The following is a 17,712-nucleotide window of genomic DNA, read 5'->3' as shown; positions in this document are numbered from 1 at the left end:
GACTACAGGGGAACGAAGGATTTCTTACAATCGCTCTCTGGAAAACATTCATTTGTCAACCAGCAGTCCAACCTCAAGCAGCACGCAGATGCAGAACAAGGTTTAGACTAAAGGTGAAGCGCTGGGGTTCTGCTCTGCACCTTTCTGCATCACACGCAGACTGCAGTGCCCCGCTCCTCCTGCCAGGGCTGCCTCTTCAGCAGGGCTGTGGTGCGTGCTGTGAGCACGTGGCATCCCGCTGTCCTGGGGCACTGTGCCACAGCCCTGGAGGAGCAGCAGAGCTGCAGCTGCCACCTCCCCCCCAGCTCTGCACAGGAGGAGAGGTGGCACAGCTACAGGGCACCCTCCCACGGGAGAAACAGAGGTGATTTAAAAGCTTTTTTTTTTTTTTCCTTTCTTCCTTTTTGCCAACAAAGCTTCTTGTTCTGTTGAAGGAGGGAATAAAAAGGTAAGAAGGGTGAATGAAAAGTGTCACACTAATTTTAAAACCTGTTTAGACCAAAGATCCACGTATCGCTGCTGGATACACGGCTACGGAACCAGAACCCAATGTGCTTTGAGTATTTTTCAAGTATCTGGTAACAATCCTGTATAAAGCTTTTGTGTAAACGAACTACCAAGCAGATGAAAAATGACTGTTTTTCCATGTTTGAAATTAAGCATTAAAACCAAAGTAACTCCAGGAGTTGGTATTTCAGACAGCGCTCAGTCTGCCAAATTAAAATGCCACATATCCCAGAAGAGCACGGGCCGATAAAAACCTGCTAAGCAGGAGCTAAGGGAACACAAGTAGTGTGCAAGGATTCAAATCCAGCTCGCAGTTAGGGGAAAATCTCTAAAATCCTGAATTAAAAAAAAAAAAAAAAAAAAACACAAATGAAGTGAAAGCTTTTAACTGGTACACACTGTTCACACCTATATTTCAAGTTTGGAAACGCATATTTTCAAGCAGCAATACAAAAAAGTATCCATGAAGAATGCATAATCTCTGAAAAAATTATGAAAACATCCCTGCTACCATTACATCTCTAAATACAAAACTGACTACCATATTGTTGCTTCTGTGTAGCGAGAGAAGTTCATTTTCGAAACAGATAAAATTCAGTCTTTAGGTGTGAATGGTATGAATGACAGTCTCCTCTTTTTTTTTTTTTTTTTTTTTTCTTTTTTTAAATTTCTTAGTTGTTTAGGATCCTTAAGCATGCAAGCCTCGGAGAGGAAGGCCCGACGAGGGCAGGGTTGGCTTATGACATCCAGTTTAGGACAGAGCTGGGAAAGCCTCTGGGTCATCTACATCAGGAGCAGAAGCACTTGACTGAAAGAGAAACATCAGAGAGTTATCACCTCCAGCAGCACCCAGCCCCCCCGTTCCCATCCCTCCCATTCCCACCCCATCCATCATCAGGCACATGACACAACCGTGCCGTGGCACCACGGGCAAGGCCAAGCCCTTCCCTGCAAAGGGAACCTGGGTGCCACCCCAGCAGCAGGGCACAGTGGGACTCCCACCTTCTTTCTTTCTATAAGCTGTGCTGAACCCTGCTTGGTACGTTCTACCCCACAGAGCTCTGAGTTTCAAAGAGGCAAGAAGCTCAGCAGTCTTCAGCAGTTCAGTACTGGAAGCAGTATTACTACAAAAGCAACTGCTCATCTTCCCCCATGACGGGCAGTAAGTTTTGGTTGGTCCCCCTTGCCCCGGGGTCCAGGCAGCTTCCTCAATGACTTCTTACAGTAACACTACCTTTGGAGGCACCAGAGGCATTAAGCACACCAGAGCTGCACACGCCTAGAGCAGTGGCTTACAGCTTCTTTCCATTCTTAATCAGAGTGCACTCCACGTGGCTGCTGCTGTTGCAGCAACACACAGCCACCAGCTCTCCACAAAGGAATGACCGAAGCACTACAGAACGCTGTTAATGGTTCAGAGCACAGCTCAACCTTCCTTTAACCTCCCCTGTTCACAAATTGTTAATAAAAAATAAAGACAAGACATCGTGCCGATCTATGCCTAAGTCAGACACATCAGCAAAAAGCCTCTTCAGTCCTCACAGAGTATTTTTTCCCCCAAAAGCTCTCCACTGTGCCTAAAAAAGCACTGCAGTGAAATCCAAAAAGAAGGGACTTTGGAGTAGCCTTCACTTTCTGCATGAGAAATGTGGTGGGGAAAAAGAGTAGAAAGCATCTCCAGACAGGAACTGTGGAAGTTCCTGCAAGCATCTACATGTATCAAGGAGGAAGTGAAACGTAAAACCATTCCAATAAGAGCTGCAGCAACATCTACAGGTCAGACAGACACTGCAGAATTGCCCGTGCCACAAACTAGAGTTAAGAAATAATAACAGGGCCTTCTGCATTCAGCCAACACATCTGCAGGTACTGAAGCACAAAGCAGGAGGGCAGGCAGGATGGAGGGGAGCTGCCCACTCTGGGGAAGGCAGAGGCTGCAAAGATCACCCACCTGGTTGGGCGTGTGGATCACATCAAACTCCTTAACCAACTGGAAGGAAACAGAAAGTCAGCATCAAACAAGCTGCAGATCTCAAAGTAGTTCCCCACCTCTTGGCAGCATTCTTCTAGACATCCTATTAGCGAAGCGACTCAGAGCAAAAGCCACCATAATTTTTATATCAATTCCTTATCATTTTTCTTACATTGCTGCCAGGAAAGAATTTTCCAACTAACAAACCTAAGCATTTAAAAAGATGCAGTGAAAAGAGAAAGTCGGCATCCCACAAAGGGAAGAACGAGCCAGACCAGTTTACACGACAAGAAGTCACACCACAGCCCAAACTCATCTGCTAGCAATCTGGGTACATTTATGGCAAAAAAGTGATCTGTATTAAGTCAAACTTTGCTATGGCTACACAACTGTGTGTCAGCTTCACACCTCTGCCCCAGGCAGTGCTTTTGCCAATTATTTCCTTAGGGCTTCAGTGCTACTGGTGGGAAAATAATTCCTGCACACTAAGAAAAAATCATGTTTTATTTCCATATGAATCCCCCCAAATCCCTCAAACTGAAGAGGCACCAGGCAGCCACAAACTCGTTTTCATTCCCTCCCAGAGTTAACAGTGCAGATATTCTGTCCTTGGAGACTGACAGTACATTCGGATTTGTCCAAGGAGTCATTTTTCAGGCTTAGGTACAGCTGAAAAGAACTGTTTTTTGTTGTTTTGGTTTTTTGTTCCAATAGTAACCTACTCCTCACCTCTGCTACTGGTGGGAAAATAATTCCTGCACACTAAGAAAAAATCATGTTTTATTTCCATATGAATCCCCCCAAATCCCTCAAACTGAAGAGGCACCAGGCAGCCACAAACTCGTTTTCATTCCCTCCCAGAGTTAACAGTGCAGATATTCTGTCCTTGGAGACTGACAGTACATTCGGATTTGTCCAAGGAGTCATTTTTCAGGCTTAGGTACAGCTGAAAAGAACTGTTTTTTGTTGTTTTGGTTTTTTGTTCCAATAGTAACCTACTCCTCACCTCTGCTTTAGTGCCTAGTTAGAACGCTGCTGAACACTCAATCCCTTTGTCCTAACAATACCCTAATTCTAAAGCAAACCTGCAAGAACAGACCTTCCACTTGGCTTTAAATGAACAACTTCCCCCAGAACGAGTGTACGGAAGGGAAAGTTGGAGAGCCACAAGCCCAGCTGCCTCACAGCCGAGAGCTCCGGCTGCTCACCCTGTCAGACCCACTCACCTTGTCAGTCCTGCCCCCACGGCTGGCCCTGCCTCCACGTCCTCGGCCACCCCGGCCCCCTCGACCACCGCGTCCGGGGCGGCCGAGGTCTCCAAAGTTGATCTCCAGCTGGGATGTGATGTCGTTGGCAGGCTTACGGAAGTGATGATCCATTACCGAGTCCTCAGCGTGGGCCTGAAACAAACCATTTTTTCCTGAGTAATCAGATGAGCACGGAAGTGTTCCCATCTGCAGTTGCACTCTTAGTAACACAGCTCCTGAGCTCACCTCCAAACGCACACCTGAGCGTGAGATACAGCAGGAACCGCAGTGAATCAACTGCACCACTTCTGCAGACACTACGCAGAGAGCAAACACTGACTGCTGGCATCTTAACTTCGTTCAGGCGCTGGAACTTATTGCGTATCCCCCAGACAATTCTGAGAAGCTCTGGCATTCTGTCCCATGAACAAGTCTAAGCTTACCTGAGCCCCAACCATTCCAATACAGAACTTCGCTTTCCAGCGTTTCACTTCCTCTCGTTTCATACCTGAGGAACCTTAAAGTTCTATTCATTCATTCATTCAAGTCTTGTGCAAAATGCACTCAAGAAGTCATCTTTATTTTGCTCCATGAGTGCTTTGCATGTCCTCGTTTGCTTCATTTCGTGTTAAGCACTTCAAACACTGGAAACCAAAAGAATCCCACCTTGGTATTCAGCCATAGCAAACAGTGGAAGAGGCACAAGCACAGTTCAGTCAGAATGTAACTAAGGTAACTAACACAGTTCAGGCTAAAAGAGAACCCACCTCACAAACTCCACTGAGGAACGACTCCTACCAGCACTGCCATGACAAAACAATCTCTCACAGCTTGCTGGTGCATTCAGTGAGAAATCAAGACTTAACGCCCTGCATCCTACTGTGCAGAACAGACCAAATATTTCAAGTCATTATACACCAAACATAACAAGCAACAGATGTTTTTGTTTCCCCTACTCAGCATAATTAATTTTCTACTTAAGCAACCCATTTTAGGCACCTACGATGATGTGCAGAATGTAGAATTGACCACAGTGGATCAGACCAGTGCTGTCTCTTAAAAAGCCCAACCATGATACTTTGGAAACATGACCATCCACGACTCTCTAACACCCCAATTCTGGCTGAGCAACTGTTTGCTTTCCTCCCTACGTGTAGGTGCCACATGCAAGCTTAGGCATTCTGACCGTAAGTTACTTTTCTTGTGGTGCAGTTGCACAATATACTGACTTTCTGACTTTCAAAGGCACCATACTGTGCAATTAAGTGCAACACCTCCTAATTATCTGTTGTGCATCCTTCACAGAGCAGCCAATGGATACATAGAGGGCTGAAGTCAAAGGGCAGAAAGATGCTTCTGGGGATGCCTCGAGTCAATCACAAGCACCAGAATGCACAGAGCCACCAAGAGTGCTCCCCCCACCCTAATGACCCCTCCCAGGCCCAGCTGGACATGTGGCCTCCACAGCACCCACAGCTTAATTAGGCACACTGAGAAGTATTGCCCCATGCTGGTTTACTCCAAACGTGCTTCACTGGGATGTGTTCTGTGCAGCAGCTGCTCCCTAGGAGACTTCTGGTTTACTGATCTGAACTGAAGCTCTCTCGTCCCTCAGATCTCTTCTCTGTGCTCCTGAAGGTGGCTTCAGCAGATATTTTTGGACAAGAGTCATTCCAGGTCTCTACCTGACAGCACAAGCAGAACGACAATACTAAAGCAGAAGTATACCAGTGATTCCAATAGGAAGCAGTGCCTCCCATTGTGGTGTAGATTCCTTTCCTACTGATGGTGTTTCACCTACTGTTTCAATCATTGCAGGGTACGGAGGTGTTGTTTCCAACTTTCTGGCAGCCAAGAGACTCTCTTCCAAGAGGCAGAAGCAGCTCTGTGCATCTGCTTCCCTGCGCTGCTACTGCTTAAAAAAGAAACTCTACAGTCTACCAAAATACTGCATTTTTCCCAACTGAACCACTAAAGCCAGCAAGTAGCAAGTTCTGCGTATAACCTGAGGATTTCTTTACCCAAAATAACTCTAGCTAATTTAAAACACCAATAAAAGACTTGGCACATTCTTCTCCTGTGGTAGAAGACATACCACACAGATTGTCTGCTCCGAATCATCTTTGGAAGCACTTCATTTGTATGTACTGGCAACTCTTGAGAGCGCTCTGATCTAAGATAGCTGCTTGAAGGCACTGCTACACTTGTGGATCTTGGGAAAGGCTGTCCAAAGCTTTAAGAACAAGTCACTAACGGGAAGTGAGCCAAAGCAGACAGCAAGATGCAGAAAAACAGCAACAGAAAATAAGAGACTCATGATGGAAGTGTTTATGGGATGATCAAGAAGGAGAAAAGGCACTAATTATGGAGGGCCCTACACTGTGCAGTGAGACAACAGGCACGGACAGAAAAGCTCCGTATTCTCTGCGTTTGTTGTTCCTTTATGTCAAAGCCCTTCATTTCAGAAGGGGCTCAGGTCAAAAACATGTATCACCAGTTAGATAGAAAGGATCAGTACCTCATTTGACTCCAGCAGACTCCCCTGCATTTCTGTCATCGCCTTTGTCTGAAGAAAGTTGCGTGTCCACACCAAAGTGACAAAGGGAACAAAGGGAGAAAACAAAAGGAAGAAATGAGACTCAACTACATATAGAAACAACACGTAATAAGGTCACATGAACTTGCTGGATACAGATGGCACTGAGCACACGAAGCAGCAAAAGGATGGGAGCAGAAGTCGTGCAAGCATCCAGAAGGAGCAGAGGATGGATTTATGCCAGGAGGCAAAGAGAAAGGATTGGAAGAAAGAAGTTGTTTAATATGAGCTGTTGGGAACTCCACATGCAGACTGATCTGCATCTCACTGTACTGAGCACACAGACCTGTACAGATAGATGACAAAGCTTGAGGGTGGTTTCAAGTAATTATTCTCAATGAAAAAAAGAGTTTCTGCACAGTCTGGATTCGAGTGATTCCTACACACTTTGTAAAGATGATTGACTGTGTTCCAATACTTGCTTCTCAGTCTTCCATTGTGATCTCCTCTCTAAGAAAGTGATGAGAGTACAAGAAAAGTTTAAAGGCACAAGGAAGAGGCACAGCACAACAGATATGATGAGCAGGAACTCATTCACTGGTGGATGAAACTCTCCCGGAGCTGCTCTGAACAACTGGAACAAGTCTTAAGATTTCTTCACAACTCAACTTCCCATTATGTGCTCAGCAGGACTTGAAGTACCCAATCACAAAGTCAGTTGCAGGGAAGGAAAAGGATCTCTTTTGGCATAACCCAGCCTTCTGGAAAGATTCCCATCAGACGAGGGCTGCCAATACATGTGGATTTCATATTAAACCAGCAAGAATCCGAGACAGTACGAAGAGTTCGTTGTACAGCACATGGGACAGATGGGAAAGACCTGAGATACAGCCAAGCACTTCAGTCTTCTGTGAAGAGCACGAGGAGGAGGAGAGCCTTGTGAAGGAGATAGGGCAGATGAGCAGCACTGGGTCCTCACACTCCTCCTTTACCAAAGGTTCCTAGGACACCCCCAGGAGTTCTGAGAAGGTGGCCCTTGTGACACTTTAACTTCTCAGAAAAATCTGCACGTGCACATTGTCATTATTCAGCCCTAAGGGTGAGGAAGATGTGGGTCTGAAACCCAGAATTTACCTATAACCAAGTCACTTCCACACACCACCACTCTCATTACCCAGCACAGAAACCTTCCACCAGCCTCGTGACTCAGAAGAACGTCCAAGACAACAGAGAGCAAGAACAGCAGGCAGTGAGCAGCTCTGCTCACAACTCCTAGTTATTCTACCTTCTCTACCTGTTCACAAAGGAACTGCAGAGAAAGCTTGCCCAACACCTGTGTTTTAGGAACAGTTCTGCTGTAAAACTTAGGAAAAGAAAAACACTTGCTCAAGAGACCAGCCAACAATGAAAAAACAAACGAGACATTTGCTGGACAAGTTTAGAAGAGTCTGTTAACAGCAGTTTTGTTCATATCTCCCTTCTGTGCTCATACAGCAGGGAATGGTTACCTCAGAAGTATCTGATTTGTTTACTTCAAGAGCAATCAGCTAAACACAGCTCAGAAAGAGCAATCCGCTCACGTCAGCATTTCCATGAGAGAATTCTGATGTAAGAAAGAAGGTTAGAAAGTAGAATAAACTACTGCTTCACTTTTCAGAAGGAAAATAAGAGCAAAGAGCTTTCCAGCTTCTTAATTACTCAGGAACACAACCATCTCATCACACTACCATACGTTCAGATATGTCTGGGGAAGAAATATTCCATCTGCCACTGACACCCAGTCACGTATCTTTGCTCCGTGGAGGTTGGAGTGGGGAGGAAGATGCCCAGACACGCCCCATGACTACAGGTGTGTTACATCTACATATCTTGCTTGGTACATCTCTTCAACATTACTCCTCTAAGCAATTCTAACTTCAGTTCTGTTTCCTACGCAAGCCAGGGAAAGTAGCAGAGTAGGAAAATTTCAAACACTGAGCAGCTTAAGGAAAATAAAAAGCACAAATCCACTTCACACAGCAGAAAAATAAACGGCATGATTGCGTCTTAAACTCATTCCAAGCTCAGTGGATTAGAAATGGAGTTCTCATGGTAAGGGATGAACAGTGTTCCCCAGCTGTACGGCACCTCCCATCTCACAAGAGATAAAAGGACAAGGTGTGAAAAGCAGGAACACACATCAGAGATCAAACAGCACATTGCACACTACTGCATCACTTCAAAAGGAGTCGGAACCATCTGCTGCACAGGGCTGAAGGCCTCTGATTAACAGTGTCAAAACCAAAGATTTAATGGTCCTGTCAGTTTCTGAAACTGAATCCAGCTGCTAGAACCCAGCCTTAGGAAACAAAGCTCTCTGCACTGTTCTCCTCCCTAAAGTGGGACAATTTGTTTCTCGCTGCCACACTCACCTCTTTAAAAGAAGTTGGTTGTTATTACAAAGTATTTGAGAAATTACAATTTTCAAGTGATTCTAGGGAACTGTGTGGACACATACAAGCTCAATTCACCTGGTTTCTGAAAAACATCAGAGTCATTGGCTGGGTAACTCTACAGAATTACAAGTTATCAGGTTACAACTTCCGACCAGGTGCAGGCATAACCCACCTTTTTTCAGTTCTACACAGAATTTAGCAAGACAGCACAGTGATACAATAACTCCTACTTTATAAAAATGGAAAAAACATTCAGGTTCCCACCAAGAGACAATCCTTACAAAGCTCCCTGCCAGCTGCAGTATTCCAGTCTTCTCTCTCCATGGTCAGGTTACAACACAGCATATGTCAGCGTAAGAAAACTAACCGCAGGAAGAACAGCAACTGACACTACTGTACAGCTGCAGTTTTCTGTAAGAGAAGTTGTTCTGGCTTTATGAACTTGGACAGAAAGGTCAGCTTGCCAAAGAACAGAGCTCACACTCCAAGAAGTGCATATCATTAGAAAAACCTATACAATCTGGACACTAGCAAATATCAAAAATCACTTTACCTCCTCGCTCTTTGACTTGTGAAGAACAAATCCTTTTTTCCATTGCCCATCAGCACCCTCATTTGGTTTACGGATGTTGAACTCAACCTTTGCACGATCCTTACTTTGAATAGCTTTCCATTCGTCCAGGGTCATTTCCTTAGGACCTTCCTCCTTAACTTCTTCAACCTCATTTTCCCTGTAGTAAATTCATGGATATTACTTACGATCATGGCTTAGAACCCGTTCCCTATACACAGTGAATTCAAAAACAGCTCTAATCAGCACCAGATTATAATAAACATTATATATATATATATACACACACACACACTGCAATGCTATTATTTTGTTTCAGATTTATGTATTAAAAACTCAATTCCAACACTCAACAAGCACACACAAAAATTTATCTCCTTTAGCTAAATGAAAACTGCTAAAAATCACACAGCCAGACACCTTTTAAAACATAAATGGTGACCACAGCAACGTTTTAAAATTAACACTGATCCTTGCTGTCTGTTCTCACTAGTAATGGCAATTGTCCTTGCAAATAAAAGCCTACTCTTCCATGAGACTTGTTTGGAGCTGTTCTCCCCTCCTCCAAGAGACCTGCCTCCCTGTGTGCCCAGCTGGGCAGTGAGATGGCACTCACCCTTACCTCAAGATTCTGTTGTTGATTTGCACAGCCTGCTTCTTTTACTTGATTAAAAGCAGCTATTAGCATACCAGGTAACCAAACAATTTCTACTTCTGGCCAACTTGAAAAAACAACTGCATAAAAACGTAGTTCCTTGTTAGATGCATCACCTATTGTAAAGTCCTGGCACCCCAGCTTCTGCCAAAGAGCTATTTTTAAGTAAAATGCACAACCACTATGTTCAGTAACAGATCATGTTCCAGCTACTCAGGCAGTCAATCCTCCAGCCATTCTTTGGTGTGTTTATGCAACTCTATTTGATTCATGAGCTACTCTGACATTATAAAAAAGCAGTGCCACGTATGTGCAGCAAAAACATCGTGAATGCATCAACTCAAAAGAAAAGGTCTTTCCTGCAGACACCAGTTGATGTAATAATGCAGAAGGTTTATGTCAAAATCAGTGTATTTCATTTTACTCAACGTAGGAGAAAATGACTTTGTGATAGCTGCAGAGCCATGCTTACTGCTCACTGCAAAGCCACTGCCCCCTGGCATTCTCCTTATTCTGTAAAGCATCCTACAGCTCCAATGAAACATTTGGAGATCCAAAACAGCCAACTTGGAAGCAAAGACATGTAAGGATGCTTCCTTGGAAAGATGACTGATGGTCTGCAACAAGAGTTGTATATTCAAAGCAGAATACATCTTCTGAAGACTTCCAGAAGAAAACCACCCACACAGACAGCCTGCAGAATGCTGCAGATACTGACCCACCCTTGTGCAGATCAGTGACCTGGTCAAGCAGCAGGCACCACTTCTAATAAAGAGCCAGGAAATACTGCACACCACAAAATCTCATAGTCATACAATGGCATGGGTTGAAACAGACTCTGAAGAAGACCCAGTTCCAACACCCCTGATGTGGGCACAGAGATCTGCACTACTCTTTTTTCCCTCCAACAGGAGCTACATGCATTTTCTGACCACTGCTACAGCTCTAATTCCTTAAAACTGCTCTGGCTCTTTCTATTCAAAAGGCAACCTTAACCACAGGCATCTACAACCTTGCAGGAGTGATGGCACTTAGCAAGCAATTAAAGCACATCCCTGCCTTACTCTCCACTCAGTCACTGTTTCACCTGTAACCAAAGCTACTAGTGAGAAAATGGAGCCACAGAGGATTCCACATTAGAAATCTTTGGCAAACGAGCATTTTAAAGAGATGCTCTCTATTGTTTGCCATTTTCTTTTGAATCCATCAGAGAACATGCACTCATTAAGATACCACATTTTCATAAAAACCTGTATCCCTCCAAATCAACTCCAAATAATGGCTGTGGAATTATTCCATTCACTGACTAGTTGCTTTACTTCCCCTTAACAGCGTCCCAGAGAAAACAGAAGCAATGAGAAACAGAAGCAATGGAGCTAACTTCTTTGAGAACTGCACACATGCACAAAAGATGGAAAGAGTGAGAGACAACCTTTCTTCTGCAGGCCAGCCACACAGCCTCAGCAGTTCTGAGAAACTAAGTGCCTCCCATTGGCAGAACATTCCGTCCCCTGGTTGTTCTGGGTAGTTATGAGCGTGGTTGCTTTGGGATTTGGTACTTACAGTTGTAATCCTGAGATTACACACACTACACCAGGTTATTAATAAATAAACGTGAAAGCGACCTAAGAGCTTGCAATACACTAACTAATAGCTTACAACTTGACATCTAGAAGTTATCTTTAAAGATTTCTTCAGCAGCATCGTCACTGATTTGGTATCCACTGAAGGACATACAAAGTGAATGTGGCAAAACAGGAGTAGAAAAACTGTCAGGGAGTAAAAGCAAAGCAGTGATACCTTTGAGGCAACCAGAGAACTCGACAGAAGGGACACACTCACTTGTTTTCAGAATCAGCAGGCGGATGTTCCTCTCCCTCTGGCGTTTCCTCAGTTACAGCAGACTGATCCAATTCGCTGTAATTACAGTTGGGTTTTGTTTGTTTTGCTGTTCAAGTTCATGCCTATTTAAAACTATGCAAGATGAATGCCTAAGTTCTATAGCACGTTTACACAGCTTACTGTTCTTTAAAAAGAACTGCTTCACTAAGAATTGGTGCTCCCCCTGCCTTTTAAAACTGAGCTTTCCTTCTTCCCAACACTGAGTCATACCCATTCTGAATGTCTCCCGGCAAAGCTTGAGACAAAACACATCTGGATATTAAAAACGCTGCATTCAATGTGATATTTGGGAAAAAGCCTGCTTAGTTTGATCAATGTTAAACCTGTTTAATTTTTAGTAAAATAAGGATTGTTCAAAGAACAGCAGAAAACAGTTCCCCGTTTTAAACTTCCCCACAATTCTAGTTTTAGAAATGGAAGCCATCTCATCTATCTGTAATTCACTACGTTCTGAAGTCACTGGCTTCTTTCACAGCATACCACAAGTCCCCAAAATCTACAGGAGAAAAGGCCACCAAATCTCTACTCTGTGAGAGCTAGGATTTCAGATTCTGATAGATCTCTGAGCAATCAGTGATTACTAACGTGAGTTCGTCTTTGACGGTTCCCCAGTTGTGCGATCCACTGCCACCTCGCTTGTCCTCGTGCTTCAGACCGCTGAAATGCGAATGTGAAACAGAACTAACAAAACTGAGTTAACATTATAGTGTCCAGATACAGAAATTCAAAGACATTTTGAGCCATATATTAATAGTAAAGAATAGCTGAGGAAGCTCTAGGAAAAGCTAAAGACTTACGATCTATCGCTGCCACTATGTCTGTCAAATTCACGTTTGCCACGAGAGTCAAACCCATCTCCTCTGCCCATCCCACGGCCACGGCCACGGCCTCTTCCAAGTCCACCACGTCCACGCATCGGTCGGTCCAGGATGGGTCTACAAGAAAAGGTCACACTTCAGTATTCACGCCCCCAAGCTTTCAACACAGCTTTCAAGTTTTTCTTATCATGAGCGTGGCTCGCTTTTCCTTTCATTATCTTGACCACAAGGGAGGCCAAACACTGGCACAGGCTTCTGAGCAAGGTGCTTAGCACCCACTCCTCTCAGCACTCCACGAGCACCAGAACAACGCCCCAGTTAAAGTTCTGTTTTTGGCTAGCCCTGCAGCCACACACCTGGATTCCAGGATCTCTGCTGGTCTCTCCCTTCCAACTGAACTAATTCTGACTATTTGCAGTCTAATTTCAATGCTGAACTACAGGACTGGAGAAAAACCATACGTAATGCTGCTCTCCACATTTCAGGAACTGAACCAATGCTTTGTTTGCATCTCCTGCCCACCATTCCCAAATTTAGCCTTTCTGCTGCATTATGTCACTTGCTGATGCTACAATCTCACATTCAGCTGCCTTACTTTTACAAGCATTTCAACGCTGACCGTTAAAATGCTAACATTTGAAGATTGTTTTCAAAACTCTTGAATTCTGGACCCAATGTGACACTTGGTTCCCTTTAGCCACGAGCTGGCTTCATTACTTCCACATCTGAAGCCACTGGAGCCAAGGAAGCACGAACACCTCCATGGACAAACCCACACTGGCTTGAGGTTAACTGTACAAGTGAAGCAACAGCTGTAACAGCAAACGGATCTCATCCTGCAAGCAAGAGCTACACTTCAGTTCCTCTTCTGACCTCTGTGTTGTGGATGTTCAGAAATATACCCAGGATTTTCCTGATTTACACCACGCTTTTTGGTCAAACTAACGAACTGCTCACATTGTGTGATTCCTGGTAAAAACTTGAGCCACGTTTGTATAAACGAAATCACACAATGGGAAAGTACTCTATGCTGACACAGGTGAGTCTCTGCTTGGCTTTTAAGCTTAGGAGCAGAAGAAAGGACAGCTCCACTCCAGGGTGTCACCACATTCCGCATCACGCAAGGCACATTCTTACTTATCAACAGAGAATTCTCCTCCTTCGCCCTTCTCATCGGCAGGTTTATCAAATCGGCGCTCACGAGGAGGTCGTCTCTCAGGTCTCCTGTCAATGGGTTTGCCTTCGCCCTGCTGCTGCTGCTGCTGATCAGGCCTCCTGCCAATGCGCCTTATCCCTGCAACAGGAGCAAAACACACCAACGGAATGCAGAGCTGCTCCGGGACAGATACTGCAGGCAGCACTGTCAAACAAAGATGAACGTGAGCTGGAATTCAGGCTTTTCTTCTAACTTTGTGACCACACAATCTTAGAAACACTATCTTTATAAGAAGGTCACTGCAGACCATTTGATTCTAATTGACGTTTTTACGCAGCCTTTCAATCAAGCTGCATTTTGTCCAAGCACGTGCTCTTACACTGCTGTGGGAAACAAGACCTGTCAGAGCGCACAAACACCGCAGATCCATGTTCAAACGATCGGCTTTCAAAGAAGGATCAAGATAAGCAAGTTCTGTGTTCTTTCTCCAAAGGGCATTTTTCAGGTAAAACATGTGCTTTCTATTTGATGTGCACCGAAACAAGGCCAGCAGCTCCCCCAGAACCAAGCCCCCACGACAGCCACCCTGTTTCATCCTACCACGCTCTGCCTGGAAGCATTTAATCAGACTCAGCACCCAGGGTTGTGCTGTTCACAAAGCCCACCCCCAGTCCGATGGCACCCACACCCCACGAGCCAGGCAGCACAGCAGACACAGCTCAGTGCCTCGGGATGACTCGACGTGCTGCTGCTCACAGCCCCGCGTGCTGGCGGACAAAGGCTCAGCCAGCAGTGAGCTGCACACAGCCCGAGAGCTGCGCTGCTGCAACCGACGGCAATCCGGCCTCCATTTCCACACCTTCTGAAATCGCCCAGAATAAACCACTCCCCGTACTGTCTTCCCTACTATGACATCTGAAGGGTCTTAAGTACTTTTTCCCATTCATCTTTACTACTTCTTAGGAAGACCCGTGCAAACTCCTTCACGTGCAGTGACGCCACCATCTTCTCAAAACACACAGGGAACAAAACCCTCAGCAAACCACCATCCCCAGGGCTGCCTCCAAAACAAAGCTGCTACTTGAAAAAGCCAGCTTTTAATATTCCCAAAGACAGCAGTTCCTGCCAAACAAGCAGTGCTGCACCTGGGTGGGGCCCAGAAGTTACAGCTGTAATGATATCCACGCCAACACGCCCAGACTAACAATGCCTCCTTACCTGACACGCTGTGCTGAGCGCACACGCTCGCATGACAGACACTGCTTGCTCAGTAAGGCTCGCTCCCTGCAGAAACACAGCGGCCTCAACCCCTACTCGCCCCCAGGAGAGCCACTTGGTTGCAGCGGCACAGCAGACCCGGCCATGTCATGCTGAGGCACACTGCAGGGCTGCAACACACGATCCAATGTCAAGTGTAGCAACTTGTGCTCAGCATGGGGCTCCCAGGAGCCAAACTGGCAACGCACGGCATTATACTGCAGAACCCACAACCAGTAACACACCAAACAACTGCACCTTGCAGAGCACTGCTGCAACAACAGGCCGAGGTGTCTGTTTCATTGCTATAATAAGCCACAAAAGACTCCTTGTCACAACAAAGCACCACACATTCTTGAAAGTCAACGCGAGAACCGGGAGGGGACTGTTCCCAAGCTGTCCCCCACGGACCCAGGCCCTGTGTGCTGGCCAAGCACGCTGCCACATCTCATTGCATGGGCTCCCACTGCCAGCCCACAGCTGACCCACACCCATGGGGGATACGAGCTCCAGGAACCACCACTCAGGACAAGGTACCACACTCCGCTTCAGGAAAATAATCCCTGGCATCACACCGGGAAACACAAAACATCCACAGGCAAAAAGCGCTGCAATAGCTCCCAGGTGCTGCCCGGTGTTTTCTCGCTATTCGGCAGGAGCACCTTCTAGTATCATATATTAATTTCTTTCTTAAAGCCCAGTGTAACCCAAACCCCCACATGGGGTGCTGCATGGCCACCTGCGTGCACAAAGCTGCTGCTTGTCACATGGCTCTCTGTCACACCGACCCCTCTGTCACAGCTTATTTGTTCAGCCTGTGTGCACTTTCAACAGCCAGAACGCCCCGGTGAGTTGGCTCCGGGGTCGCACAGACATGACGGAAGATGCAAGTTATTAACCAAGCATGCGTTGTTCCTACCGACTCAGTTATCACTGCTGCACAAAAATGAGTGACTTCTGCTGAGAGCGTGACACACACCTGCACCCACTGACCGTCCGGAGCTCACGTGGAGGTTTTCCTAATTCCTGCTGCTTCCATCACAGAACCCCAGGATCCCAGCATGGCGGGGCTGGAAGGGCCCTCACCCCACGGCTGAGTGCCCCCAACAGCTCCGGCTGTCCAGGACCCATCGGTGGCTTCAGGCAACTCCAGGGTTGGGACAGCAGCTCTGGTCAGCGGTGCCAGGGCCTCACTGCCTTCAGAGAACGAACTTCCCCCTTATGTCTAGAACTAAATCTCCCCTCTTTTAGCTGAAAGCCATTCCCCCCCCCCCCCCCGCCCCATCGCCACCTGCCTGTGCAGAAGTCGCTCACGAGTTTACCAGCTCCCTGCAGTACCAAAGGACCCCCAACCCCTTCCCTCGCCTACGTCAAACCCACCCACGGGGACACCCGGGACACCCCACGCGCTCCTCCATTTTGGGGCCGCGGCCACGTGCGGTTCCGCGGGACTCTCCGTGGCCGCCCCCCCGCGCCACGCGGCCCCGCTCCCGCCACGTGCGCGACGCGGGCCGGGGGCCGCTCCCTCCTTCCCTCCCTTCCTCCCTCCCTTCTTCGCCGCCCGCTTCCCTCCCTCCCTCCCTCCCGGCCGGGCCCGTCGCTTCCCGCCGCCGCCTTTGTGCGTTCCCGCGGAACCCGCCGGCGCTCACCCTCCTTCCGCAGCGGCGCTCCGGGCTGCCCGCCGCCCTCCTCCCGGCGCTCTCCCCCGGCGGAGGCGGCGAAGGGCGGCAGCGGGTTCTTGCGCTCCTTCTGGGACTCCCTGCGCAGCTGCTTGGCCGCGCTGCCCGCTCCGCCGCCTGATCCCGCCTGGCCCGGCCCTCCGCCGCCGGCACCGCCCGAGGAGTTGCTCTGCGCCCCCGCCGGGCCTCCTCGGGCCCCGCCGCCCCCCTGGGCCCCGCCGCCGCCGCCGCTCTCTTTCCGCCGACTCTCGGCCGCCCGCAGCACCTCGAAGGGGTCGGACTCGTCATCAAAGAGCTGGTCGAAGCGGTTGGTGACGACGCAGCCGAAGCCCTCCTGCAGGTGTCCGGGCATGATGGGCCCCCGTCGGCGGGATCCTGCTCCGATGCTGCCGGGCCCCCCCGCGCCCTGCTCGCTGCCGCACAAGATGGCCGGCCGCGAAGAGACCCGCTTCTCTTCCGGCGCCGGGCACATCCGGGCACCTCACCCCGCGCGAGGCGCGCCGGGACTTGGAGGCGGCCCGCGCCCAACGCCGCGCGCGCGGGCGGCGACCTACAACTCCCGGCATGCTCCGCGCCGCCATTGTGTGGGGCCGCGGGCGGGCGAGCGGGGGCCGCCATGGCTGCGGCGTGGGCGGGCGGCGCGGCTCCGGGCTGGGCGGGAGCGCAGCGAGCAGTGCGCGCGAAAACAAACCCACCTCCACACGAGTAAACGCACAGGCGCTCTGAAACATTGTGCCCTTAAAACGCTCCAAGCCACAAACCCGAGTTAAGGAATCAATCGAGCTGGCTGCGACAGCTTGTGCTCGGCTACACGGCGCTTCAGAGCAGCGCGCCCAAGCGGAGCCGTGATCCCGCCACGATCCCCCTCAGCGCTGCCGTGCGGGGCTGAGATGTGCCGTGGAAGTCACCGTTACCTCGAGCTCTGAGGCGGAATACTTCCTAGCTGGAATACTTCCATTATGGCTCGTACTCAAATA

At 48.0% G+C, this 17,712-nt stretch overlaps 1 protein-coding gene across 2 annotated transcripts; it reads right to left on the bottom strand.

Annotated features, from left to right (window-relative positions):
• Window positions 1-926: 926 nt before the first annotated feature.
• SERBP1 (SERPINE1 mRNA binding protein 1) lies at window positions 927-17,087 on the bottom strand (the record flags this gene model as incomplete). Of its 2 annotated transcripts, none has more annotated exons than XM_079535623.1 (9): window positions 927-1,315; window positions 2,459-2,497; window positions 3,706-3,879; window positions 9,251-9,428; window positions 11,766-11,840; window positions 12,411-12,506; window positions 12,623-12,760; window positions 13,781-13,937; window positions 16,706-17,087. In XM_079535623.1, 9 exons carry the CDS (start codon window positions 17,085-17,087, stop codon window positions 1,259-1,261), a joined length of 1,296 nt encoding a protein of 431 aa, XP_079391749.1. In that variant the 3' UTR covers window positions 927-1,258. The 2 variants fall into 2 exon arrangements, with proteins under 2 accessions (XP_079391749.1, XP_079391750.1); XM_079535624.1 differs by having other exon boundaries at window positions 12,411-12,482.
• Between the last annotated feature and the right edge of the window lie 625 nt (window positions 17,088-17,712).

The sequence above is a fragment of the Tetrao urogallus genome (assembly GCF_951394365.1).
Source record: "Tetrao urogallus genome assembly, chromosome: 5".
Classification (NCBI taxonomy): Eukaryota; Metazoa; Chordata; class Aves; order Galliformes; family Phasianidae; genus Tetrao; species Tetrao urogallus.
The sequence above is the reverse complement of the archived record's forward strand: the minus strand, read 5'-3'. Positions and strand labels throughout refer to the sequence as shown.